Source organism: Salvelinus sp. IW2-2015, linkage group LG7 (assembly GCF_002910315.2).
Source record: "Salvelinus sp. IW2-2015 linkage group LG7, ASM291031v2, whole genome shotgun sequence".
Classification (NCBI taxonomy): Eukaryota; Metazoa; Chordata; class Actinopteri; order Salmoniformes; family Salmonidae; genus Salvelinus; species Salvelinus sp. IW2-2015.
Window position 1 is genome coordinate 12,335,939 of NC_036847.1, and position 27,352 is coordinate 12,363,290.

Here is a 27,352-nt window from a genome sequence, read left to right on the forward strand (position 1 = left end):
AAATGCTGCATTTTCGGGGGGCTTGATGTTGAATTGAACAGTATAAAACAATCAGAATGGAGAAAGACCCATTGAAATCACTTAGAATGTATGTGTTACCACCCTAGGGTCACGCACTACTCATTTTTATGCATTCTTTTTTACATTGTTAGACCAGAAATGTTTTTGTTATTACATACAGAAATAACTATTGGATATCAGAGCAGCGGTAACACATGTTTCATGATTAACGATCATGTTTCATGATTAACGACTCATGGTGTAATTGTGATAACATACAGGAACTCAAGTACTTTTGTTCACCCAATCTAGAATACCTCACAATCAAATGCCGACCGTATTATATCCCAAGAGAATTCTCTTCGGTTATAGTTACAGCCGTGTATATCCCCCCTCAAGCTGATACCACGACAGCCCTCAAAGAACTCCACTGGACTTTATGCAAACTGGAAACAACATATCCTGAGGCTGCATTTATTGTAGCTGGGGATTTAAACAAAGCACATTTGAGAAAAGGGATGCCATAGTTCTATCAACATATCGACTGTAGTACTCTCGCTGCCAAAACACTTGACCACTGTTACTCCAACTTCCAGGATGCCTATAAAGCCCTCCCCAGCCCTCCTTTCGGCAAATCTGACCACGACTCCATTTTGCTCCTCCCTTCCTATAGGCAGAAAATRAAACAGGAAGTACCCGTGCTAAGGACTATTCAACGCTGGTCTAACCAATCGGAATCCACGCTTCAAGATTGTTTTGATCACACGGACTAGGATATGTTCCCGGGTAGCTTCCGAGAATAACATTGACGAATACACTGATTTGGTGACTGAGTTTATCAGGAAGTGTATAGGAGAGGTTGTACCCACTGTGACTATTAAAACCTACCCTTACCAGAAACCGTGGATAGATGGCAGCATTTGTGCAAAACTAAAAGCGTGAACCACCACATTTAACCATGGAAAGGTGACTGGGAATATGGCAGAATACAAACAGTGTAGTTATTCCCTCCGCAAGGCAATCAAACAGGCAAAACATCAGTATAGAGACAAAGTGGAGTCGCAATTCAACAGCTCAGACACGAGACGTATGTGGCAGGGTCTACAGACAATCATGGACTACAAAAGGAAAACAAAAGGAAAACTAGCCGCGGACACAAGTCTTGCTTCCAGACAAGCTAAACACCTTCTTTGCCCGCTTTGAGGATAACATAGTGCCACCGACGCGGCACACTACCAAGGACTGTGGGCTCGCCTTCTCCGTGGCCGACGTGAGTAAGACATTTAAGTGCGTTAACCCTCACCAGGCTAACGGCCCAGACGGCATCCCTAGCTGCCTCAGACATATTCAATCTCTCCCTATCCCAGTCTGCTGTCCCCACATGCTTCAAGATGTTCCTGTACCCAAGAAAGCAAAGGTCACTGAACTAAATGACTATCGCCGCGTAGCACTCACTTTTGTCATCATGAAGTACTTTGAGAGACTAGTCAAGGATCATATCACCTCTACCTTACTGTCACCCTAGACCCACTTCAATTTGCTTACTGCCCCAATAGATCCACAGACGATGCAATCGCCATCACACTGCCCTATCCCATCTAGACAAGAGGAATACATATGTAAGAATGCTGTTCATTGACTATAGCTCAGCGTTCAACACCATAGTACCCTCCAAGCTCATCATTAAGGTCAAGGCCCTGGGTCTGAACCTCGCCCTATGCAACTGGGTCTTGGACTTCCTGACGCGAAGTCCAGGTGGTGAAGGTAGGTGGTGAAGGTAGGAAACTACACCTCCACTTCGCTGAGTGCGTGCTCAGTCCCCTCCTGTAGTCCCTGTTCACCCATGACCTATGTGGCCAAGCACACCTCCAACTCAAATCATCAAGTTTGCAGATGACACAACAGTAGTAGAATTGATTACCAACAATGACGAGACAGCCTACAGGGAGGAGGTGAGGGCTCTGTGAGTGTGGTGCTAGGAAAATAAACTCTCACTCAACGTCAACAAAGGAGATGATTGTGGACTTCAGGAAACAGCAGAGGGAGCACCTCCCTATCCACATCGACGAGACTACAGTGCAGAAAGTGGAATGCTCCAAGTTCCTCGGCATACACATCACTGACAAACTGAAACGGTCCACTCACAGACAGTATGGTGAAGAAGGCATAACAGCGCCTCTTCAACCTCAGGAGGCTGAAGAAATTTGGCTTGTCACCTAAAACCCTCAAACTTTTACAGATGCACAATCGAGACTATCCTGTCAGGCTGTATCACCGCTTGGTACGGCAACTGCACCAGCCGCAATCCAGAGGGTGGTGCGGTCTGCCCAACGCATCACTGGGGGCAAACTACCTGCCRCTCAGGTCACCAACAGCACCCAATGTCACAGGAAGGCCAGAAAGATCATCAAGGACAACAACCACCTGAGCCACTGCCTGTTCACCCTGCTATCAACCAGAAGGTGAGGTCAGTACAGATGCATCAAAGCTGGACCGAGAAGCTGTTTTTCAGTCTCTATCTCAAGGCCATTAGAATGTTAAATAGCCATCACCAGCACATAGAGGCTGCTGCCTATATACATAGACTTGAAATCACTGGCCACTTTAATAAATGGAACACTAGTCACTTTAATAATGTTTACATATCTTGCATTACCCTTATCCATTACCATTCATCTTCATAGTACTCATTATGCTATACAGTTGGTGGGCCGTCAGGGCCTGCAAGGCCTTCTGCTGCTGGCTAAACATCATCAGAATATATATATTTTTTAAATATATTTTCCACAAATATGTATTAAATTATTCCCCAGAGTAAGAGTTATACTCTTCATTTCATAGCTTCCTCTTGGTGCACTGCTTCCAGCCCAGGTTGAGATTTGGAGGGCTGGTCTTTATGTTAGATCTTTTATCCAATCATATTCAGCCATCATGTGTTGCAGGGGTCTAAAATCTGCCCTCAGGCCTTCAGAATCAACAGTGCGGGCGCTTGTAGCTTAAAGTGAATGGAAATTAAATTTTGTGTCAACCAATCAGCTTTAGAGTTGGCTATTGTACGCCTGCTGGCTGGCTCCAGTGTTACACAGGAGCCAGCTAGCAGGCGTAGTGCGTCCACGTCTTTTGATTGGATTACCAATATTGAGAGGCAGGTCCTATGGGCAGGTCTATGCAGATCTAGGAAACTGAATTTGATAAACGAATTAATTCGCGTTCTACTAAGCTGTTTTTTCAACCCACAATGGCGGAAGGAGGAAGATATCGATTTGGTCGAGGATATAATTTATACGCCATTCTCAAGACGAACTTTTCAAGAAAAGTTAGACATTGTAGAAGAGATCGCCCGACGCCACAAGCCTGTCACAGGCGGAAAGGGGTTCGTTCGCTCGCCACTTTCAAAGTTTCACTACGAGCCTTCGAATTGCTCACAGGCTCCGAGAAGCACTGCAAACTGTACTGCTGGGAATGCCTATTATTTGCAAGTGATCGATTTGGTGTTTGGAGCCACACTGGCTTTGCAAACTTGAGTTGTCTGTTAAACACTGTTTACCCAAAAATGTCAATTTGTCAATTTCAAGGTGACGCAACGCCTGGTTATACTGCGTTTCTGTCTAAATGTATAGTGTCTAGAGCCATGGCATAATGATGGTAATAAGAGGTGGATTAATTCGGGTGGGACTGTGTAGTACCTCACTGAAGGCCTAGGCCCCAGGCCCACGGCACGCCACTGCTGTATACTATTCTACTGTATCTTATTCTATGCCGCTCTAACATTGCTCGTCCATATATTTTTATATTCTTAATTCCACTCCTGTACTAGATTTGTGTGTATTAGGTATATGTTGTGTAATTGTTAGATATTACTGCACTTTGGAGCTAGAAGCACAAGCATRTCGCTACACTCGCAATAACATCTGCTAAACACGTGTATGTGYCCAATAAAATTTATTTGATTTGATAAAGCAAATATGTAACTTTTATTATTAAAAAACATTAAATACTGTAATATATTTGGGCTATATCGCCCAGCCCTAGTTCAAATCAAAAGACCTGATTAACATGACATCAATAACGCAGCCACATCCAGAGTCCCCTGTGCTGACACATGCAGAAATATATATATATTTTAATTTAGTTTAAAAGCTCTGACGAAGACCAAGAGAACAATAAACACTTTTCAATGAAAAAACAGAAATCCATTTTGGGTTTWWAAAAAAAATGGTTAAGWAGACTTCTGTTTTCAAAGATGTAGCCTACGTACGATGCAATACTTGTGATCATTTTAAGAAGAACAAAAACYACTTYGCCTACATTTGAACACCACCGCAAAAGCTGAACATGGTCGGTCAATCAACAATGGCCGCAGCGTGAATAAGGTCTATTGGAGACACTGTGCATGCATGGTTCTCATGAGACATTTCAGTAATAGCAGCAGCTGTTATGAGTCTTTTGATGAGTGTGGATTTAGTAAGGCGATTACTAAAGCTTTTAACTACCTACTCATAAATGCTCATAAATCTAAATTCAGTTACATACTGTATTCCTACCAACATTTTTATAATTCTAAAAGTAACTCTTTTTTTTTTAAACTAAATAGGTCCTGTACATGTTGTGAAAATAACTGTAGGATACTGTAGGGGATTGGGAGGAGGAAGTTCTTGGGGAAGATTACCTGGTTTGGGCAGTGCCTTCTGGAAGCATCTCTGTACCGGCAGCAGCATCTCAGATACAGACACTTTCCTCCAGTGGGAGAATCTGTACGCACACACACACACACACACACACACACACACACACACACACGGTCTAAAAGCTCCTCCATGAGTAAACATGTCTGATTCAAAATCAGATTTTAAATCAATTGTAATTTGAATGACAGACCATGTACTTACATAGTTCTCTCTGTTTTCATGGTAGGCTGGGAGTCAGGGACAATGCTGCTGTCTGTTAGATGGAATGAGGGTAAAGGGAAATAAACGGTGTGTTTACAGTCATTACATTTATGTTACATTTATGGGAGATGTATTACAGAGAAAATGTGAATGCCCAAGTGACTGTCACAACCAATCTACATTTGTTTTTAAATTACATGTCATTAAGCAGACACGTATCTATAGTGACTAAATAGTCAGTGCATTCAATTGAGTTAGGACAACCAGATATCACAGTCATTGTATACAGTATATAAAGTGTGAAGGAACTGTACCAAGAAGCTTCTCTTCCTCCCCCTGGTCAGTTTGGACCATCTCCACCACTTTGTCCACTGGGATGTGCTGCAAGACGAGTACCGGTACAATAATTAAACTACTGCTACTACCTCCTGCTACTGCTCCTTGTTAGTCAGCTACAACTAATAATGATAGACTATATAATTACCACTACATATGCTACTACTACAACCATAGCTATATATCAGGGTTTTCGTTAGGGAAATGTGGCACCGGACAACTTGAACGGGAAGATTTTAATTTACCGGCCATTTGAGGAATTTACTGAACCCATATGCATTGGGTGCATAACTCATTATGGCGTCCACCCACGGTGCTCAGCATGACAAATCTGATTTAGATGATGATAATGCATATTTTTTCCCCCTTTTRTTCTCCTTTTTAAAAATGTTATCCCCTTTTCTCCCCAATTTTCGTGGTATCCAATCGCTAGTAATTACTATCTTGTCTCATCGCTACAACTCCCGTACGGGCTCGGGAGAGACGAAGGTCGAAAGCCATGCGTCCTCCGAAGCACAACCCAACCAAGCCGCACTGCTTCTTAACACAGCGCGCCTCCAACCCGGAAGCCAGCTGCACCAATGTGTCGGAGGAAACACCGTGCACCRGCCCCCCTCGGTTAGCGCGCACTGCGCCCGGCCCGCCACAGGAGTCGCTGGAGCGCGATGAGACAAGGATATCCCTACCGGCCAAACCCTCCCTAACCCGGACGACGCTATGCCAATTGTGCGTCGCCCCACGGACCTCCCTGGTCGCGGCAGGCTGCGACAGAGCCTGGGCGCGAACCCAGAGACTCAAGTGGCGCAGCTAGCACTGCGATGCAGTGCTCTAGACCACTGCGCCACCCGGGAGGCCCCCTGTGATAATGCATCTTAACAGAACAAGTAAGGAAGCAGCCAATAAATGCAATTTGCGGGAAAACAGCGCACCTGATAGCYGTTCCATATGTGAGAGATGCAAATCTCTGTTAAACTTAGAGGGGGGTGTGAGTATAATTTTTCTTGAGTAGAATTTAAAATGTTAAGACAAGAAGGGGTGGCAAGTRTCTCCAGAATGGCTCAGCTGTCTTCCGCCAATTCTTGCGCATTCATTGTTTCATTGTGTGAATCGCTTACCCTTAGATATCAATTCCCCATTACATGTCACCAGTAGTAAATGTACCCATCATTTGGTTATATACATTTCTGTTAGTGCATATATTAATTACAGTCATGTATCGTTCTCATTCTCTGAGTGGAAACGTTGTTTGCAGAGTTCACAACCTGCTACACTTGTGAGAAAGACGTTTTAGTTTATTTCATAACCATAATTTACGAGATTTGTTTTTTGTTTGTTTGGAGTGCTCCATGTAAGCAATGAGCATGTGTCTTGTTTCTCTGTCCTGATTATTTCGAGGGAGCGCAAGCGCCTGAGCACGCATAGAAGTGTAGGATTTAGTATTTTATTTTTTACATCCACTGCAAATGAGAATATAAAAAAAATTATATATACATAGTATATTTTGGGGGGGCATTTTACCCCCTTTTCTCCCCAATTTTGTGATATCCAATTGCGATCTGGTCTTATCGCTGCAACTCCCCAACGAGCTCGGGAGAGGCGATGGTCGAGTCATGCGTCCTCCGAAACATGACCCGCCAAACTGCGCTTCTTAACACCCGCCKGCTTAACACAGAAGCCAGCCGCACCAATGAGGAAACACCGTTCAACTGACTACCGAGGTCAGCCTGAAGGCGCACAGCCCYCCACAAGGAGTCACTAGAGCACGATGAACCAGGTAAAGCCCCCCCCCTGCTAAACCTTCCCCTAATGACGCTGCGCGCAGCCCTACGGGACTACCGGTCACGGCCAGTTGTGACACAGCCTGGGATCGAACCCAGGGCTGTAGTGACGCCTCAAGCACTGCAATGCAGTGCCTTAGACCGCTGCGCCAGTTGTGAGGCAAATTATAATATATTAAATCTATAGTCTCTCACCGTAATCTATTTGAAAAAYAAATCCAACAATCTCCCTTTTGATAATCACCAATCCTCAGTATGAAAGAGCAATTAAAGTTACAGAACTAATGCTCCATTGGTCTATAGGCTATGACTTCCATGCGCTCATTTCTTTAGCATCCAATGGATCACGGTGTATCGATTTCCATTAATGAATAAAAAGCATTATTTTGCAATGGGATTTTCTTCCTCCCAGTCATTTTGGCCGGCAACAGTTCTATTTGTCGGCTTTTCATTTATTTTTTGGGGGCCAAAAGCCGGTTATTGCCGGCTAACTAATAATTACTCCAATATTATTATTGTTGGAATAGCGCAATGTCACTACTATTAGGAGCGTACTGTCCAGGCGGTGTACTTGTACATAAAGCTGATGCYCGCTACAGAAACAGGAGATTGGCCCAGAGGACAGGAGCCTTTCTGGCACAGAGAAGGCTACCTAGAACTTACTTACTACTACTATTGCTACAGCTACTAGTACGATTATAAATGAAAAACTGCTATCCGTTGTACTACCACAACTATCAGTTAGGAGAAAAACCAGACCAACCCTGCGGTATTTCTCTGCCACAGGTCCAGCTCTGGTGTCCTGCTTGGTAGCTTTGCTCTGTGATAGAGCAACCACCGCATCCATCTGGGGAAAAAAATAAGTAACTCTAAGGAGCAAATCCTAACTTCCACTCTGTCATATACGAGAGATATTTCAACTGGCGTTGAAGTTAGGACTTCCCCCTCAGTGCTGCTGCCTATGCTACAGGAGGGTTTAGCTTCCATCTAGTCTCAAGTACATTACTCTAAGGGACAAATCCTTGCTTAAATTTAAGTAGAATTTTCACTTAGTCTCCCCATTGGTATCGATGTGTTAGGGTTAGTCCCGAAATGAGAATTGCAGTATCTATGTAATGACAAAGTGCATCTGTAATTTTCACTCAAATCTCCCATTGACAGTGAGAGATTGACTGTCAGTTACACAAAATAGTTACACACATCTCCAGTTAGGATTGGGCCACTACTGAGTAGTACAGTAAATACAATTAAATAAAAAGCATACAGTGCATTCGGAAAGTATTCAGACCCCTTGACTTTTTCCACATTTTGTTACGTTACAGCCTTATAAAATTGATTAAATTGTTATTTTTCCACATCAATCTACACAAAATACCCCATAATGACAAAGTAAAAATATGAAATATCACATTTACATAAGTATTCAAACCTTTTACTCAGCACTTTGTTGCATTACCTTTGGCAGCGATTACAGCCTTGAGTCTTCTTGGGAATGACCCTACAAGCTTGGCACACCTGTCGTTGGGGAGTTTCTCCCATTGCTGTTTGCGGATCCTCTCAAGCTCTGTCAGGTTGGATGGGGAGCATTGCTACAAGGCTATTTTCAGGTCGCTCCAGAGATGCTCGATCAGCAGGCTCTGGCTGGGCCACTCAAGGACATTCAGAGACTTGTCCCAAAGCCCCTCCTGCGATGTCTTGGCTGTATGCTTAGGGTTGTTGTCCTGTTGGAAGGTGAACCTTCGCCCCAGTCTGAGGTCCTGAGCAATCTGGAGCAGATTATCAAGGATCTCTTCGTACTTTGCTCTGTTCATCTTTGCCTCGATCCTGACAAGTCTCCCAGTCCATGCTGCTGAAAAACATCCTCACAGCATGATGCTGCCACCACGATTCACCGTAGGGATGGTGCAAGGTTTCAACGTAGGGATGTGACGCTTGGCATTCAAGCCAAAGAGTTCAATCTTGGTTTCATCAGACCAGAAAATCTTGTTTCCCATGGTCTGAGAGTCTTTTGGTYCTTTTGGCAAACTCCAAGCGGAATGTCATGTACCTTTTACTGAGGAGTGGCTTCCGTCTGGCCTCTCTACCATAAAGTGCTGCAGAGATGGTTGTCCTTCTGGAAGGTTCTCCCATATCCACAGAGGAACTCTAGAGCTCTGTCAGGGTGACCATCGGMTTCTTGGTCACCTCTCTGACCAAGGCCCTTCTCCCCCGATTGCTCAGTTTGACCGGGCGGCCAGCTCTACGAAGAGTCTTGCTAGTTCCAAACTTCWTCCATTTAAGAATGATGGAGACCACTGTGTTCTTGGGAACCTTCAATGCTACAGATATTTTTTAGTACCCTTCCCCAGATCTGTGCCTCGACACAATCCTGTCTCCGAACTCTATAGAGAATGGAGTTGACTTGGTCAACTGTGGGACCTTATATAGACAGGTGTGTGCCTTTCCAAATCATGTCCAATCAATTGAATTTACCACAGATGGACTCCAATCAAGCTGTAAACACATCTAAAGAATGATCAATGGAAACAGGACGCACCTGAGCTCAATTTCGAGTCTCATAGCAAAGGGTCTGAATACTTATGTAAATAAGGTATTTCTCCTAAAATGTCTAAAAGCCTGTTTTTGCTTTGCCATTATGGGGTATTGTGTGTAGATTGCTGAGGAAAAACATATATTAATCCATTTTAAAATAAGGCTGTAACGTAACAATGTGGAAAAAGTCAAGGGGTCTGAATACTTTCCTAAGGCACTGTATATCTGTAATGAATGCATGAATGTAAATGTAACTCCATTTCTATGGTAAGTCCTTCTGCACCTGCTCCCTCCTGCTGTTGTAGTAGGGTTTGGCCGTCCTCAGCTCCCCCAAGTCCGACTGGCCTTGCCTCTCACACGACCTGACCAGCTCCAGAGCCGGCTTCACTTTGGGCCTGCTGCCTCCGGGAGTGGCTAAAGTAGGAGGGAAATCCATCGAAGAGCAACATTTAAAAACACACAGACACACACACCATTCAACAAAGAGAAAGCAAAAAGACAAATCGCTTTCAACAAAACTAAATAACAAAGTAGTGTTCCATTGTACTCTATTCCACTCTATTTAGGTTGAGGCAGATATACACTACAGGCCAAAAGTATGTGGACATATTATCGTCAAACATCTCATTCCAAAATCATGGGCATTAATATGGAGTTGGTCCTCCTTTGCTGCTATAACATCCTCCACTCTTCTGGGAAGGCTTTCCACTAGATGTTGGAARATTGCTGCTGGGACTTGCTTCCATTCAGCCACAAGAGCATTAGTGAGGTCGGGAAATTAGGCTAGCTCGCAGTCGGCGTTCCAATTCATACCAAAGGTGTTCGATGGGGTTGAGGTCAGAGCTCTGTGCAGGCCAGTCAAGTTCTTCCAAACCAATCTTGACAAACCATTTCTGTATGGACCTTGCTTTGTGCTGGGGGGCATTGTCATGCTAAAACAGGAAAGGGCCTTCCCCAAACTTTTGCCACAAAGTTGGAAGCACAGAATTGTCTAGAATATCATTGTATGCTGTAGCGTTAAGATTTCCCTTCACTGGAACTAAGGGGCCTAGCCCGAACCATGAAAAACAGCCSCAGACCAWTATTCCTCCTCCACCAAACCTTACAGTTGGCAGAATGCATTCGTGGAGGTAGCATTCTCCTGGCATCCACCAAGATAGCATGGCTGTGTGCTCGATTTTATACACCTGTCAGCTACGGGTGTGGCTGAAATAATCTAATCCACTAATTTGAAGGAGTGTCTACATACTTTTGTGGGGGGTACCCACATGCTGCCATAACAACGCTAAAGGGGCTGGCTCCTGTCCCCCTCCCTCCTCCGCTGCTGGTGATGAACGTGCTGGACTCAGACACCCTCCGCTTGGCTGGAGTCACCATCTGGGATAACAAACAGTGTGTGTATGTGTGCATTTCATTATAAGACCATACTCAGTTAGTAAATATCATTGGTGGCTTGTGTGATATTCTAACTGGTGTTCTGCAGTCTTTGTCCACTTACAGTACACTGTGCCAAGCTTTACATGGCATTAAATACTCCACACCAGCAATGATTTCTTGCTAACTCAGATAACTAGCTAGTTACTTCCCAGTGGTTATCAGTCACCTGTAAGGGTCCAGAGGGCCGAGGGGGTAGCAGACAGGGGACACTGTCCCTCTCTCTCTCCACGTCAGCGTCGGGGGACATCTGACTCTCGGGAACAAGAGCCTGTTTGGATATGACATTCTGTCAGTCTCACTTCCTAACATTTCCCAGGCAATGCAAATACATTGGTATTCATGGTGGTTGGAAGACATTTGCTGTCTGTTGGAACACCAATACTGTTTTATATTCAGGGAATAACTCACTCAAAACCACTAATTCCTCTGATTTACATTGTTAAATAACGCAAATATGCGATTTGTTTCTGCATTTCGCCGTTATAAGTTAGGGAGCAACACAAAAATTGTTGTGGAAATCCGCAAAGCTCAAGTGGAATACAAAACCCACAATGCAATGCTCTCTCTAGAAAGGCTGGCTGGCCAGGTAGTTTTTAAACACCTGTAACTGCTATTTCCTGCAATCTAGAGCTAAAACAAATACCCCATTAGGCTGTGGTGCTTAGCAAYGTAAAAGAATATATACAGCACCAGTCAAAAGTTTGGACACACCTACTTGTTAATTTTTTACTATTTTCTACATTGTAGAATAATAGTGAAGACATCAAAACTATGAAATAACACATATGGAATCATGTAGTAACCAAAAAAGTGTTCAAGAAATCAAAATATATTTGATGACAGCTTTGCACACTCTTGGCATTTTCTCAACCAGCTTCACCTGGAATGCTTTTCCAATAGTCTTGAAGGACTTCTCACATATGCTGAGCACTTGTTGGTTGTTTTTCATTCACTCTGTGGTCCAACTCATCCCAAACCATCTTAATTGGGTTGAGGTCAGGTGATTGTGGAGGCCAGGTCATCTGATGCAGCACTCCATCACTCTCCTTCTTGGTTAAATAGCCCTTACACAGGCTGTGTTGCGTCATTGTCCTGTTGAAAAACAAATGATAGTCCCACTAAGCGCCAACCAGATGGGATGGCGTATRGCTCCAGAATGCTGTGGTAGCCATGCTGGTTAAGTGTGCCTTGAATTCTAAATAAATCACTGACAGTGTCACCAGCAAAGRACCCCCACACCATCACACCTCCATGCTTCACGGTGGGAACCACACATGCGGACATCATCCGTTCACCTAATTTACGTCTCACAAAGACACGGCGGTTACAACCAAAAATCTCAAATTTGGACTCATCAGACCAAAGGACAGATTTTCACCGGTCTAATATCCATTGCTCGTGTTTCTTWGCCCAAGCAAGTCTCTTCTTCTTCTTATTGGTGTCCTGTAGTAATGGTTTTCTTGCAGCAATTTGACCATGAAGGCCTGATTCACACAGTCTCCTCTGAACAGTTGATGATGAGATGTGTCTGTTACTTGAACTCTGAAGCATTTATTTGGCCTGCAATTTCTGAGGCCGGTAACTCTAATGAACTTATTCTCTGCAGCAGAGGTAACTCTGGGTCTTCCTTTCCAGTGGCGGTCTTCATGAGAGCCAGTTTCATRATAGCGCTTGATGGTTTTTGCGACTGCACTTGAAGAAACGTTCTAAGTTCTTGAAATTATCTGGATTGACTGACCTTCATGTCTTAAAGTAATGATGGACTGTCGTTTCTCTTTGCTTACTTGAGCTGTCCTTGCCATAATATGGACTTGGTCTATTATCAAATAGGGCTATCTCTGTACACCACCCCTACCTTGTCACTACACAACTGATTGGCTCAAACGCAAATTAACTTTTAACAAGGCACACCAGCTAATTGAAATGCATTCCAGGTGACTACCTCATGAAGCTGGTTGAGAGAATGCCTAGAGTGGAAAAATCTCAAATATAAAATATATTTTGATTTGTTTCACACTTTTTTGGTTACTACATGATTCCATATGTGTTATTTCATAGTTTTGATGTCTTCACTATTATTCTACAATGCAAAAAATAGTAAAAATAAAGAAAAACCCTTGAATGAGTAGGTGTGTACTAACGTTTGACTGGTACTATATATATATATATATATATATATACTCATTTTTTGTAACAAAATTTTTTTGGGGGGGTTTACATAGTGGCGCAGCCAGTCCACATGGTAGGACAGCGCCAATCTTACAGTTTTTGGGGACAACCCCGTATGAACTATCATTACAATCCGAGAGCGCAGATTTTTTTGCTTTTCCACTGTAAAATTTCTGTCTGATTGTAAGATGAACAGGGAGTAGACACAGGATGCAAATGCTTACCTGGGAGCAGTTGTCATCCATAACAATCTTGACTGTGGTCTTCACGACAGAGGTTCTTCTCTTGCCCACAAACGACTGACAGGAAACAAGGAAACAGGCCTTTGTATCAGTATATCGCCCCCAAGATATGCAGTCCATTTGGAAAGTATTCAAATCCCTTGACTTTTTCCACTTTGTGTTACGTTACAGCCTTATTCTAAAATGGATTAAATACGTTTTCCCTCTTCGATCTACAGACAACACCCCATAACGACGAAGTGGAAACTGTTTTAGATTTTTTTTCACATTTATTAAAAATAAAAAACTGACACTATTTCCTTAAGTATTCAGACCCTTTGCTATGAGACTCGAAATTGAGCTCAGGTGCATCCTGTTTCCATTCACCATCCTTGAGATGTTTCTACAACTTGATTGGAGTCCACCTTTTGTGGTAAATTCAATTGATTAGACATGATTTGGAAAGGCACACAAGGTCCCATAGTCGACAGTACATGTCAGAGCAAAAACCAAGCCAAGAGGTCGAAGGAATTGTCCATAGAGCTCCGAGACAGGATTTATTCGAGGCACAGATCTGGGGAAGAGTACCAAAACAATGCTGCAGCATTGAAAGTCCACAAGAACACAGTGGGCTKKATCATTCTTAAATGGAAGAAGTTTGGTGGTCACTCTGACAAAGTTCCTCTGGAGTTCCTCTGTGGAGATGGGAGAGTCTTCCAGAAGGACAACTATCAATTCAGCACTCCACCAGTAAAAGGTACATGACAGCKTGCTTGGAATTTGCCAAAAGSCACCTCTGGTCTGATGAAACCAATATTTAACTCCTTGGCCTGAATGCCAAAAGTCATGTCTGGAGGAAACCTGGCACCATCCCTATGGTGAAACATGGCGGTGGCAGCATCATGCTGTGGGGATGTTTTCAGCGGCAGGGACTGGGAGACTAGTCAGGATCGAGGGAAAGATGAACGGAGCAAAGTACAGAGAGATCCTTGATGAAAACCTGCTCTAGAGTGCTCAGGACTTCAGACTGGGGCGAAGGTTCACCTTCCAACAGGAGAAAGGCCCTAAGCACACAACCAAGACAACGCAGGAGTCTTTGAATGTCCTTGAGTGGCCCAGCCAGAGCCTGGACTTGAACCGGATCAAACATCTCTGGAGAGACCTGAAAATAGCTGTGCAACGACGCTCCCCATCCAACCTGACAGAGCTTGAGAGGATCTGCAGAAAAGAATGGGGAAAACTCCCCAAATACAGGTGTGCCAAGCTTGTAGGGTCATACCCAAGAAGACTCAAGGCTGTAATCGCTGCCAAAGGTGCTTCAACAAAGTACTGAGTAAAGGGTCTGAATACTTACATAAATGTGATATTTCAGTTTTTTTATTTGTAATAAATTTGCAAAAATTTCAAAAAATGTTTTGCTTTGTTATTAGGGGGTATTGTGTGTAGAGTGATGGAAAAAAACTTTTACAAATGATCTATTTTAGAATAAAGCTGTAACATAACAAAATGTGGAAAAAGTCAAAGGGTCTGAATACTTTCCGAATGCACTTTAAGCCTCAGCCTTATGATCAGTTTTGCCTTGTAGTTTACAAAGAATAATATTACATGGACAGGCTGATCCTAGACCTGCACCTCTACTGCGAGACATTACATAGGGCCACAGTTCTCAGTTGGGGGCCATCTTGTCTCCTGTTAGCAGGGTAGTATTCACTAGAAACCAAACAGAACAAAACCTGCCGAACCGGAGAAGGACATACCTGAACTTGTCCAATAAGAAACTTTCATTTGTGTTGGAAAACGTTCTTTGTTGCAAAATGTTTTCCTATGGTGCGCACTAATGAATACACTGCGGTAGATATAAACGCTACCCACTTTGTTCTTGTTTCCGTAGACGCTCCTGGCTGCCTGCATGATGTCCAGGGAGGAGCTGAAGTGGATGGTGAGGTAGGAGCCCTCCACCCCGCTCACACACAGCGGCTCTGTCAGCTTTAGCTTCAGCACCTTCCTCCTACCCTCCTCTGGACAGAGAGCACACACGTGAAAGTACACAGCAGGGTGTTTTCCCGAACACACACAAGGGTGTTTTCAGTGCACACACACCAGGGCGTTTTTAGTAATATGAAATGTGCAGAAACTTTGCAGATATAAATGTATTGAATAGAGTTGACGCCATGGCAGACAATCATATCTGTTCTATGCAACACATTCTTTCCACCCTACTAGATGGGCATTATACGGCTAGCTTTGACTTGTGGGCTGAGCGAAAAGGTGAGTGTATGTCCATATACGTTTGGTTACCTGTGACCGTGTAACTGTGGACTTCATTCTCAGGGATACAGGCTGTGTCCCACTGACCCTCCTGTGGAAAAATTCCAATACAAATGTTTTGCTGACCTGCAAGGGTAACCAGTCCTACCACTGATCCCCCTAATTCTGAATCTATCCTATCCACCTAACACGAACTCTAGACTCTGAGGGAAAGTCAATTCCAAATATAGCATGTAATGCTGCCAATGGTAGAGTGAAGAATTGATGCATATATTATACAGATTATACAAAATAGAAAAAGTAAGCCATGTGGCTATGGCAAGAGATTTGATCAACATTCAGATTAGGACTCATTTCACTTTGTGCATTACTGTACGTCAAATAAACCTTGGTGATGGTCAGTAAGGGGTGGTTTCCTGGATRCAGATGAAGCATAGCTCTGGACTTTAATGGAGATTCTCCATTGAGAATGATTTAAAATCCAGGACTAGGCTTAATCTAGGTCCGGGAAACCACCCCTTAYTGTTCACAGTCATGTCAAGTGTCAGCGGTACCTGTGCATCCTCATCGGCGAGAGAGAAGTAGAAGGAGACGCTCTGACTTCCCAGGTTGAAGTCGATCCAGAACTCCTCCAGTTTCTCATCAGAGGGCATCAGCAACTGGGGGCACACATCACAGTTGACTCAATCGGCCAAATTGAACATCTCTTAAGCAACTGAAAAACATTTGGTTTGCATGCATTAACTGTGTGTGTGTAGGGACTGACCTCATGTTTGTCCAGAAACACCTCCAGACAAGGGTAGGAGAACACTCTGGGGGCATAAAAACAACAGGCATATGTTGTGATATAGTCGTAGAGCCGTGTGAGTTTTACAGTGTGATCACTAATCAAATGTGTGTCTGTGTACCTTCTCCCATCTCCCTGCATCCCATTCAAAAGGTTTAGAAACCTGCGGCAGTCCTGCAAAAAGACACGTTGCACATTGTCCCATTAAGCATTATAGAATAAAACGTACATAACAGGCCAAATTCATACAACAACATGGATGGCATTGGCAAACACTGGGGCCTGGATTTAAACCATCTATCAGGCAGCGGCAAATTGCTTTGCGTTGCTGTCAATTACTGCTCAATCATATTTTTGTTCTTGAATTAAAATTTTAAGTTGCTGTTCAATGAGTAGACCAAACATTAGGAACACCTTCCTAATATTGAGTTGCACCCCCCCTTTTGCTCTCAGAACAGCCTCAATTTGTTAGGGCATTTAAAAATAAAAATAAATTTAACTAGGCAAGTCAGTTAAGAACAAATTCTTATTTTCAATGATGGCCTAGGAACAGTGGGGTAACAGCCTTGTTCAGGGACAGAACGACTGATTTTTTAGCTTGTCAGCTCAGGGATTCGATCTTGCAACCTTTGGGTTACTAGTCCAACGCTCTAACCACTAGGCTACCCTGCCACCCCAGGACTCTACAAGGTGTCGAAAGCGTTCCACAGGGATGCTGGTCATGTTGACTCCAACGCTTCCCACAGTTGTGTCAAGTTGGCTGGACCATTCTTGATACACACAGGAAACTGGCAAGTGTTCTTAATGTTTTGTATACTCAGTGTATATGGTCATTTCAATCATATGGCATTGTCTTTCACTAATTTAGACTCATTCTACCTAGTAACAAGCCTGTGGTTAAACTGCCGAATCACAGCGGCACAATTCAAAGTCAATTCAAGTGCAATCGAACTTGGCACAGATGTCAATTGCAGTAGTTGTGTAAATTACTTAAGTAAAAATACTTTCAAGTACTACTTAAGTCGTTTTTTTGAGTATCTGTACTTTACTATTTATATTTTGGACAACTTTTACATTTACTTCACTACATTCCTTATGAAAAGAATGTAATTTTTACTCCATACATTTTCACTGACACCCAAAAGTACTAGTTACATTTTGAATACTTAGCAGGACATGAAAATGGTCCAATTCACACAATCCCTACTGCCTCTGATCTGGCGGACTCACTAAACACAAATGCTTAGTTTGTAAATGATGTCTGAGTGTTGGAGTGTGCCCCTGGCTATCCGTAAATTAAAAAATAAAATGGTGCCGTCTGATTTGCTTAATATAAGGAATTTGAAATGATTTATACTTTTTTACTTTTGATACCTAAGTATATTTTAGTAATGAAATGTACTTTTGATACTTAAGTACATTGAAAACCAAATACGTTTAGACTTTTAGTCTAAAAGTAGTATTTTACTGGGTGACTCACTTTTACTTGAGTCATTTTCTATTAAGGTATTTTTACTTTTACATAAGTATGCCAATTGTGTACTTTTCCCTCCATTGAATTCAACGTCTATTCCACGTTGGTTCAATGTAATTTCATTGAAATGACGTGGAAACAACGTTGATTCAACCAGTGTGGCCAGGTGGGATGTTGTTTGAATCCCGACTTGGGTTTTGCTATAACGGCCAGGCTTTACCGTCTCAAACTCAGAGTCCTGAATTTTACTGAAGGTGCTAGCAACAAACTCCATGGAGAACCAGTCGTCAGCCAGCTCCTTCCTCTGGGCACGGGTGGTCATCCTGCACAGGGCTTCCATCAAGGCTATCTGCAGGTCATAATCTACAGAGAAGAAAGAGAAAGAGAGAGAAAGGGGGGTGGGTGGGTAGAGAAAGAGAGCGAGAAAAAGAGAGAGTGGGCGAGAGAAAGTGTTTGTATATGTATGTGGCCTCTAATGTAAGCATCCCACTGGGCAAAAACTGGTTGAATCAATGTTTCAATGTCATTTCAACAAAATAATTCAATGTGATGACGTTAAATCAGCYTGGGAAACTGATTGGATTTGCAAAAAGTAATCAACGTAAAGGAATTTTGTATTTTTTTCACCCAACTTTTAAACTAAATGTATTTAATGGTTTTATTTAATTTAACCTTTAACTAGGCAAGTCAATTATAAACAAATTCTTATTTACAATGACGGCCTATGCTGGCAAAATCCTCCCCTAACCCGGACGACGCTGGGCCAATTGTGCGCCTCCTTATCACAACCGGTTGTGATACAGCCCGGGATCGAACCAGGGTGTGTAGTGACGCCTCTAGCATCGTGCCTTAGAACGCTGCGCCACTCGGGAGCCCGAAATGACATGGCCCAATGACACGGTGAAATGTTTTGCTGATTTCACATTGAATTTACATTGAATTGCTCAACATAGACTATGGTTGAAATCTAACGCATGCCATAACAGGGCAATGGAGGGGCAATTACCTCCACCATCTACAATTCGACTGGCCAGGTTGTTCCTGTGGAATGAAGCAGACAAACCAGTCAACCAATCAACCAACAAACCAATCAATAGAATTCAATGGTCACGACATGCCTCGCTATATCAATATCATATTGAATTATTGATATAGGTACCCACCACTAGTTATCACCTACTGTGGGGTTCTGTTGACACAGGGCATTACAGATGGCCACAGTGAAATGATAAATAGAATACACCCATCATTTTAAGTAAAGAATTGAATGTATCAGGATACAGCCCTCTGCGTCACATACATTACATCCGAGGCCTCTTGAGACGATAAGATCTTCTTCTCCTTTTTGAGCTCCGCTGGGATCTTATCCAGAATGATGTTCAGTTTCCGAATAGCCTGTGAAAAATGACATGAACTCAAGTCAATGTACCTGAAAAGCACGTTTTAAATGTCATTCAAAAACGATCTTGAAGTGTAAAACCATGTCATTGAGCTACACTATCCTGTTCAGAGACTTGGGCAATGAGACCCAAGTTGGTTKATTTGCCTCAATAATGCAAAAAATMATATAATCCATTATAGTAGTAACTTATGCAGCTGAACCCATGTAGATCACTTTATAGGACATATTCTTTATACACTTCAGAAATGTGGCATTATTTTGGTCTCCATTGAAATAACTCTCCCTCACCTCTTTTTGGATCATTATGTGGACTCTTGGATCTGCAGCCAGCTGGCCAATGAGATGTAGAAAGCATTCAGTGACCTGATATGTTCCTAAAAAAAAAGAATCAGTCATAAATGTAGTTAATTTAATGTATTGGACAAGTTATCAGTTAACCCCGGACATGCTTGTGTCCTAGCATGCTTTATGATAAGACAATAGGAGCAAAAACTTCAGAATAAGTTTTTAAAAAGTGCACACATACCCTCTTGACTTGATTCATGAACAACCTATTGGAGGAAAAACAAAGCTGCATATAATGGTAGCTAAAGTGCAAATTTAGAAGAAGAAAAATAGCTAGAAAATAAACTACTTAAGTTTAACTATTTTATAAACAGCAATTGTCTGGTCAAGCACATTTGACTATTTCCACATTCAATGCTCACCATTACAGAGTCAAATAAGTCTTCAGCTAGGTTCAGCAAGGTCTCYTTCCTCTGTGTGCATGCCTCGATCCACAACAGCCTTGCTTTCTCAAACCACTGCACCATGTGCACACAGACAGATACTCACTCAATCCACCACTCAATATAAATAMATTCACATAATGTATAGTTCATACAACAAGCATAAGCCTGATATAATATGGTTATAAATGTAGGGTGGCKATATACGCAGTGGCCAGTTTATTAGGTACACCTACCTAGTACCGGGTCAGACCCCCTCTTTGCATCCAAAACAGTCTAAATTCTTCAGGGCGTGGAAATATTGTTCAATTGGTATCAAGGGACCTAACGTGTGCCAGGAAAACATTCCCCACACCTCTACACCACCACTAGCCTGTACCGTTGACACCAGGCAGGATGGGGCCATGGACTCATGCTACTTACGCCAAATCCTGACTCTGCCATCAGCATGACTCAACAGAAACCGTGATTAGTCGGACCAGGCTATGTTTTTCCACTCCTATATTGTCTAGTGTTGGTGATCACGTGCCCACTGGAGCCGCTTCTTCTTGTTTTTAGCTGATAGGAGGTGAACCCCACTCCTGGCGTGGTCGTCTGCTGCAATAGCCCATCTGTGACAAGGACTGACGAGTTGCTGTTCTAGACAACCACTGTTGTACTGTGACGTTATTTGCATGTTTGTGGCCCGCCCATTATTTGCACGATTCTTGCCATTCTCCTTCGACCTCTAATCAACAAGCTGTTTTTCGCTCYCAGTACTGCCGCTGACTGGATGTTTGTTGCACTATTCTCGGTAAACCCTAGACACTGTCGTGCGTGAAAAGCCAAGGAGGCTGGCTGTTTTTTAGATACTGGAACCAGCACGTCTGGCACTAACGATCATACCACGCTCAACGTTGCTTAGGTCCCTCGTTTTGCCCATTCTAATGTTAAATRGAACAGTAACTGAATGCCTCGATGCCTATCTGCCTGCGTTATATAGCAAGCAACTGCCACGTGACTCACTGTCTGTAGGAAAAAACTGTTTTCATGAACGGGATGGTAAACCTAATATACTGGCAACTGGGTGTATAATAGGGTTGAAATACTTATCTTTTTGACAAGACCTTGGAGTACCATCCCAGATAAGCCTTGACCTCCAGGTAAAGCCAGGTTTTTCCCAAATTTGTGCAGGATTGCGAGTCCCAAACAAGCATGCTTGACATTTCTGTGATCTAATTCCTAAACAAGGTAAGAAAATATGAACCACATAAAACACTAAACCAAAACAGGGAAGAATGTGAATAGACTGTCCTTAGCTAGCTACTTGCAAATAAAGTAAATTTATTCACATGTAACAAGTGGGATTACTCCTGGGCAAAAGCATCCAAAGACATATAGAACTTGTGAGTTGAGCAGAAGAATGTAAAGTTACAGTCCATCCTTACCCTACTAACAAGTTTGTCCAATTTGGCGAGGAATTGTTTGGAACATTTCCAAGTTGTTCCCTCATCATCTTGCAAGAAGTCACCCAATGCCTGAAAATTGCTGTTCTTAAGCACCTCATCAACCAGCTTCTCCAACTGCAAGAACAGGGTTAGCAGATACATGTCATAGCTAGCTAGCAGATACCACGTTTAAATTAATAGAACTAACGTTACAATTTTCACATACTAGACATACTTAACAGTTTTTTTTTTACCTGTGGGTCCTGAGGAGGTGCCATCATACATTCACCCACTGTGAAAGATCATTAAATGAAAGTGGATCTTCTTTAGATAAGTGTAATCCTTAGCTAAAGCTGGCTAGCTTACAATAAGTGMCATGCTGTGTTGTCACTAGAGACGTAAAAAGCAGGTTGTCACTCAGATATAAGATAGCTAACCTTAGCTGGCGACGTTAGCTACCTAACGTTAACAGTTAACGTTACAGTCGCTAGCTAAAGTTAACAATTCAGAACATAACGTTAGCGTGTTCATTTTCCTGTACATTGAACATAACAACATTACACACTCCATTCTGTAAATACACAATGGTGATCGTAAATAGTGTGACTGAATACATTTAGTTTTTGACAAAATAGATGTTATTCTAGCTTGCAAACTATCAACATTGCTAGCTACCTGTCAGTTTTCCTCAGTGAAGTTGTGAGTCGAGTGATGGATGCTGGAGCGCGCGAAAATACTGGTAAACCAGCATGCGCACGGTGTGTCTAGTGCGCAGATACTGCACACAAAGTGTGTCTCCTTTCTCTCGAAGTGTACACTCGTTCACTACTTCACACAAATCTAAAAGCACTGGATTAGTTGGAGGCATTGGCTAGCTAGACGGAGTTTCCAACATCACTATACCAGTCAAATCAGTTAAGTATCAAAAGTAAATGTAATTGCAAAAATATACTTAAGTATCAAAAGTAAAAGTGTAATTCATTTTAAATTGCTTATATTAAGAAAACCAGACGGCCCAATTTTCCTGTCTTTATTTTATTTAAGGATAGCCAGGGGCACACTCCAACACTCAGACATAACAAACAAAACATTTGGGTTTAGTGAGTCTGTCAGATCAGAGGCAGTAGGGATGACAAGGGATGTTCTCTTGATAAGTGCTGAATTTGACKATTTTCCTGTCCTGCTAAGTATTCAAAATGTAACAGGTACTTTTGSGTGTCAATGAAAATGTATGGAGTAGAAATTACATTATTTTCTTTGGGAATGTAGTAAAGTAAAAGTTGTAATAAATATAAATAGTAAAGTAAAGTACAGATGCCTCCAAAAACCACTTAAGTAGTACTTTAAAGTATTTTTACTTAAGTACTTTATACCACTGGTGAGCAGCTTGCTCTGGCCAGTCATAGTCTGGAAGTTTTGWAGTTGTTTTGGTGTTGGTAGCATTTACMGTTTTGGCGCTACAGGTGTCAGCGCAGTAGAATAATAATAATAATAATAATAAGTATCAACAGTTTCTAAAGTTGTGCTTTGCTTCCCGCAAGATCACCTAAATATTGTATGCTGACGACTCCAGGTGAGCAATCAGAGCTTTTGAGGATGACTGGGTGAGAGATAGTTATATGGGTAGTTGAGTGAGAGGGGTCATTCCACCATTTCGGTGCATTTTGAGAAGTGTAACTTGGTCAAAGAATACTTTTTATTTCACCAAATGTTAACAGTCTGTCATAAAGAGCACATGTTCACCTTGATTTAAAAAAAAAAAAAACTTGTTACAGGGGGATGGAAGCTTGTTGTGTGCATCAGGAAGTGGCAATTGAATGCAAGCTTCACCCCKAAAAAATGTATTCTTAAAACATGTATTGCCTGTCTACCTATGGGTAYCAGGGTTGACCTGTTATGCTCAACCGTTCAGTTTTCCACCACAAAACACCGGAAAATGGCCAAAAAGAGTATAACCAGTCTTTGAAATGTTCTGAGAACAGAAGAGAACATTTTGCCTGTTCTAAGAACATTCATTTTTAGGTTGCAGGGAGGATCTGAGAAGGTTTTTCTGTGGTTCCCTGAATGMTTTCTGGGAGTTTTTATTAATGTTCAGAGAATGGAAATTATAGGTTATTAAATAATGTTCTGAGAACATTTCAATAAGACTGCTAGCTTAGCTGTTTTGAACTCTAAGCAAAGGTTGGACACATGGAATTTCATTTGCTTAGGCYTTAATTATCCAAACACATTGGTACAGCATCAGTGAGATTTGAACCTATAATCTTCTGTTCTCTTTCCCATGGAATTAGTCCACTCCGCCACCAGGACGGAACTAGCATACCATGTTTTTTAATTTTAGTCTATTATAACCAGACCACATTTCAAAGGAAACAAGCACTCAGTGTGCACGGCCAACACACCTYAACACACTTAACAGGGGCACACGCAATGCCATCGGGGGTACGACAAATAAAATGTGATTCACATTAGAAAAAATATATATTTTATTTTTCCAACGGGGCTATACATTTGGGTTAGTTTTTTTTCTTGCCTGAGTTGCCTCGTTTCACTGCCAAAAATTAAATTAAACCCTCTAGTGTTCAGCGAAATAACAACACAATGTCAAATACAAGTAGCCTAGTCAAATAATTAACATCAAATCAAATTAACTGTTCCACGAATGGTCCGTATGTAGCCAAACGTAGCTGCTGATCATGTTGGAATCTTTACTGATGGCGCAAAAGCCATGACAGGGAGACGTAGTGGAGTGGTAACGCGCGTGCAAGCAGTTGCTCCCGACGCCACTTGGGTACACTGCAGCATCCATCGAGAGGCTCTTGCTGCCAAGGGAATGCKAGACAGCTTGAAAGACYTTTTAGACACTACAGTGAAAATTGTTAACTTTGTTAAAGCAAGGCCCCTGAACTCTTGTGTATTTTCTGCACTATACAATGATATGGGCAGCGACCATGTACCACTTTTACAACATAAATATGTGCGCTGGTTTTCAAGGGCCAAAGTATTGACACGTTTTTTTAAATTGAGAGACTAGCTTAAAGTTTTCTTTACTGACCATTTTCACTTGTCTGACTGCTTGCATGATGARGAGTTTCTSACACAACTGGCCTATCTTGGTGATATTTTTTTCGCCTGAATGATCTGAATCTAGGATTACAGGGACTCTCCGCAACTATATTCAATGTGCGGAACAAAATTGAGGCTATGATTAAGAAGTTGGAGCMCTTCTCTGTCTGCATTAACAATGACAACACACAGGTCTTTCCATCATTGTATGATTTTTTTGTGTGCAAATTAACTCAAGCTTCCGGACAATGTCAAATGWGATATAGCGAAGCGCCTGAGTGAGAAGGGTGCACAATTACGCAGGTACTTTCCCGAAACAGATGACACAAACAACTGGATTCGTTATCACTTTCATGCCCTGCCTCCAGTCCCCTTACAGATATCTGAACAAGAGAGACTCCTCGAAATTTCAACAAGCGGTTCTGTGAAAATTTAATTTAATCAGAAGCCACTGCCAGATTTCTGGATTGGGCTGTGCTCATAGTATCCTGCTTTGGTAAATCACACTGTTAAGACACTGATGGTCTTTGCAACCACATACCTACAGTATGTGAGAGTGGATTCTCAGCCCTCACTAGCATGAAACCTAAATGCAGGTACAGACTGTGTGTGGAAAATTATTTGAGACTGAGACTCTCTCCAATACAACCCAACATTGCAGAGTTATGTGCATCCTTTCAAGCACATCCTTCTCATTAAATTAACCAGTGGTGAGCTATTCACAATTTTTGATGAACAAATAAGGTTTTATATGTAAGATGGTTAAATAAAGAGCAAAATTATTGATTATTATTATATGTTCCCTGGTCCTATAACAAGCCGGGTTGTGACAAAAATGCACTCGTTCTTATGTTTAATAAATGTATCGTATAGTGTGTGTGTGGCAGGCTTACAATGATGGCAAAAAACAACATTTGAGAGTGCGCTGACCCTGGTGCTAGAGGGGGTACGCAGCTGGAGGTTGAATGTTTGAAGGGGTACGAGCAGTGGCGTGCCGTGGGCCTGGGGCCTAGGCCTTCAGTGAGGTACTACACAGTCCCACCCGAATTAATCCACCTCTTATTACCATCATTATGCCATGGCTCTAGACACTATACATTTAGACAGAAACGCAGTATAACCAGGCGTTGCGTCACCTTGAAATTGACAAATTGACATTTTTGGGTAAACAGTGTTTAACAGACAACTCAAGTTTGCAAAGCCAGTGTGGCTCCAAACACCAAATCGATCACTTGCAAATAATAGGCATTCCCAGCAGTACAGTTTGCAGTGCTTCTCGGAGCCTGTGAGCAATTGACAGCGCTCGTAGTTGAAACTTTGAAAGTGGCGAGCGAACGAACCCCTTTCCCGCCTGTGACAGGCTTTGTGGCGTCGGGCGACCTCTCCTTACAATGTCTAACTTTTCTTGAAAAGTTCGTCTTGAGAATGGCGTTATAATTATATCCTCGACCAAATCGATATCTTCTCCTCCTTCCGCCATTGTGGGTTGAAAAAACAGCTTAGTAGAACGCYAATTAATTCGTTTATCAAATTCAGTTTCCTAGATCTGCATAGACCTGCCCATAGGACCTGCCTCTCAATATTGGTAATCCAATCAAAAGACGTGGACGCACTACGCCTGCTAGCTGGCTCCTGTGTAACACTGGAGCCAGCCAGCAGGCGTACAATAGCCAACTCTAAAGCTGATTGGTTGACACAATTTTAATTTCCATTCACTTTAAGCTACAAGCGCCCGCACTGTTGATTCTGAAGGCCTGAGGGCAGATTTTAGACCCCTGGCAACACATGATGGCTGAATATGATTGGATAAAAGATCTAACATAAAGACCAGCCCTCCAAATCTCAACCTGGGGCTGGAAGCAGTGCAACCAAGAGGAAAGCTATGAAATGAAGAGTATAACTCTTACTCTGGGGAATAATTTAATACATATTTGTGGGAAAATATATTTAAAAAATATATATATTCTGATGATGTTTAGCCCAGCAGAGAAGGCCTTGCAGGCCCTGACGGCCCACCACTGGGTACGAGACTATAAAAAGTTTGGGAACCACCGAGATAGAGGAGAACAGAATGTATATGTTTTAAAATAACATCCGTAGAACATTCTCTGAACGTTAAAGTTTTCTTGTCGTTTTTAAGGAACGTTTTCTTAATGTTCCGTCCGTGAACAATTTAAGAACATGGCTTTAAATAGAACCATGAAAAAACCTGTAGGAAACATTATGCCAAAGTACTGAAATTTCCACAGAAGAATTGTCAGAGTCGTGTGTATAGGTGGCAGGGAAGTCAGGCGCAGGAGAATCAAACGTAAGGTAATGGAGTTGTTTAATAACATTAAATAAAACATAACTCCAAAACTATAATAACAATAAAACAAAGTGGGTACGAGGACCCGTCGCGCACCAATACAAACAACACGAATCTGAACATCAAACAATCTATGACAAAGACATGAGGGGAAACAGAGGGTTAAATACACAACAGGTAATGAGTCGGATTGAAACCAGGTGTGTAGAAAGACAAGACAAAACCAATGGAAAATGAAAAATGGATCAATGATGGCTAGAAGACCGGTGACGTCGGCCGCCGAGCACCGCTCGAACATGGAGAGGCTTCGACTTCGGTAGAAGTCGTGACAAGAATTCTGTTTCACAACATTCTCTGAACTATTTGAGAACATCCCAAAAGTCAAACCAGTTGGAGAATGTTCCTAGAACATTAACACAATTGAAATGAAATGTAACTATGTTTGAACTTTTAGGAAACATTATGTTAAAGTAATGAAATACCTAGAAGATTACTTTAGCAAGTCTTTATATTCAGATTGATTCAATTCT

At 42.2% G+C, this 27,352-nt stretch overlaps 1 protein-coding gene across 1 annotated transcript in view; it reads right to left on the reverse strand.

Annotated features, from left to right (window-relative positions):
- The window catches only part of sycp2 (synaptonemal complex protein 2), a 67,124-nt gene extending 44,933 nt beyond the window's left edge, over positions 1–22,191 (reverse strand). The window contains exons 1-22 of the mRNA XM_023991007.2: positions 22,124–22,191; positions 21,703–21,740; positions 21,449–21,583; positions 20,001–21,242; positions 19,820–19,844; positions 19,582–19,667; positions 19,192–19,286; positions 18,898–18,932; positions 18,112–18,254; positions 16,539–16,591; positions 16,397–16,442; positions 16,185–16,289; positions 15,661–15,721; positions 15,235–15,380; positions 13,366–13,440; positions 11,139–11,240; positions 10,804–10,912; positions 9,819–9,949; positions 7,767–7,850; positions 5,204–5,270; positions 4,890–4,941; positions 4,670–4,752 (exon numbers count right to left, since the gene is read on the reverse strand). Of these exons, the coding sequence (XP_023846775.1) occupies positions 4,670–4,752; positions 4,890–4,941; positions 5,204–5,270; positions 7,767–7,850; positions 9,819–9,949; positions 10,804–10,912; positions 11,139–11,240; positions 13,366–13,440; positions 15,235–15,380; positions 15,661–15,721; positions 16,185–16,289; positions 16,397–16,442; positions 16,539–16,591; positions 18,112–18,254; positions 18,898–18,932; positions 19,192–19,286; positions 19,582–19,667; positions 19,820–19,844; positions 20,001–20,105 (1,603 nt within the window). The 5' untranslated portion in view covers positions 20,106–21,242; positions 21,449–21,583; positions 21,703–21,740; positions 22,124–22,191. The remainder of the gene's footprint in view (positions 1–4,669; positions 4,753–4,889; positions 4,942–5,203; positions 5,271–7,766; positions 7,851–9,818; positions 9,950–10,803; positions 10,913–11,138; positions 11,241–13,365; positions 13,441–15,234; positions 15,381–15,660; positions 15,722–16,184; positions 16,290–16,396; positions 16,443–16,538; positions 16,592–18,111; positions 18,255–18,897; positions 18,933–19,191; positions 19,287–19,581; positions 19,668–19,819; positions 19,845–20,000; positions 21,243–21,448; positions 21,584–21,702; positions 21,741–22,123) is intronic.
- Between the last annotated feature and the right edge of the window lie 5,161 nt (positions 22,192–27,352).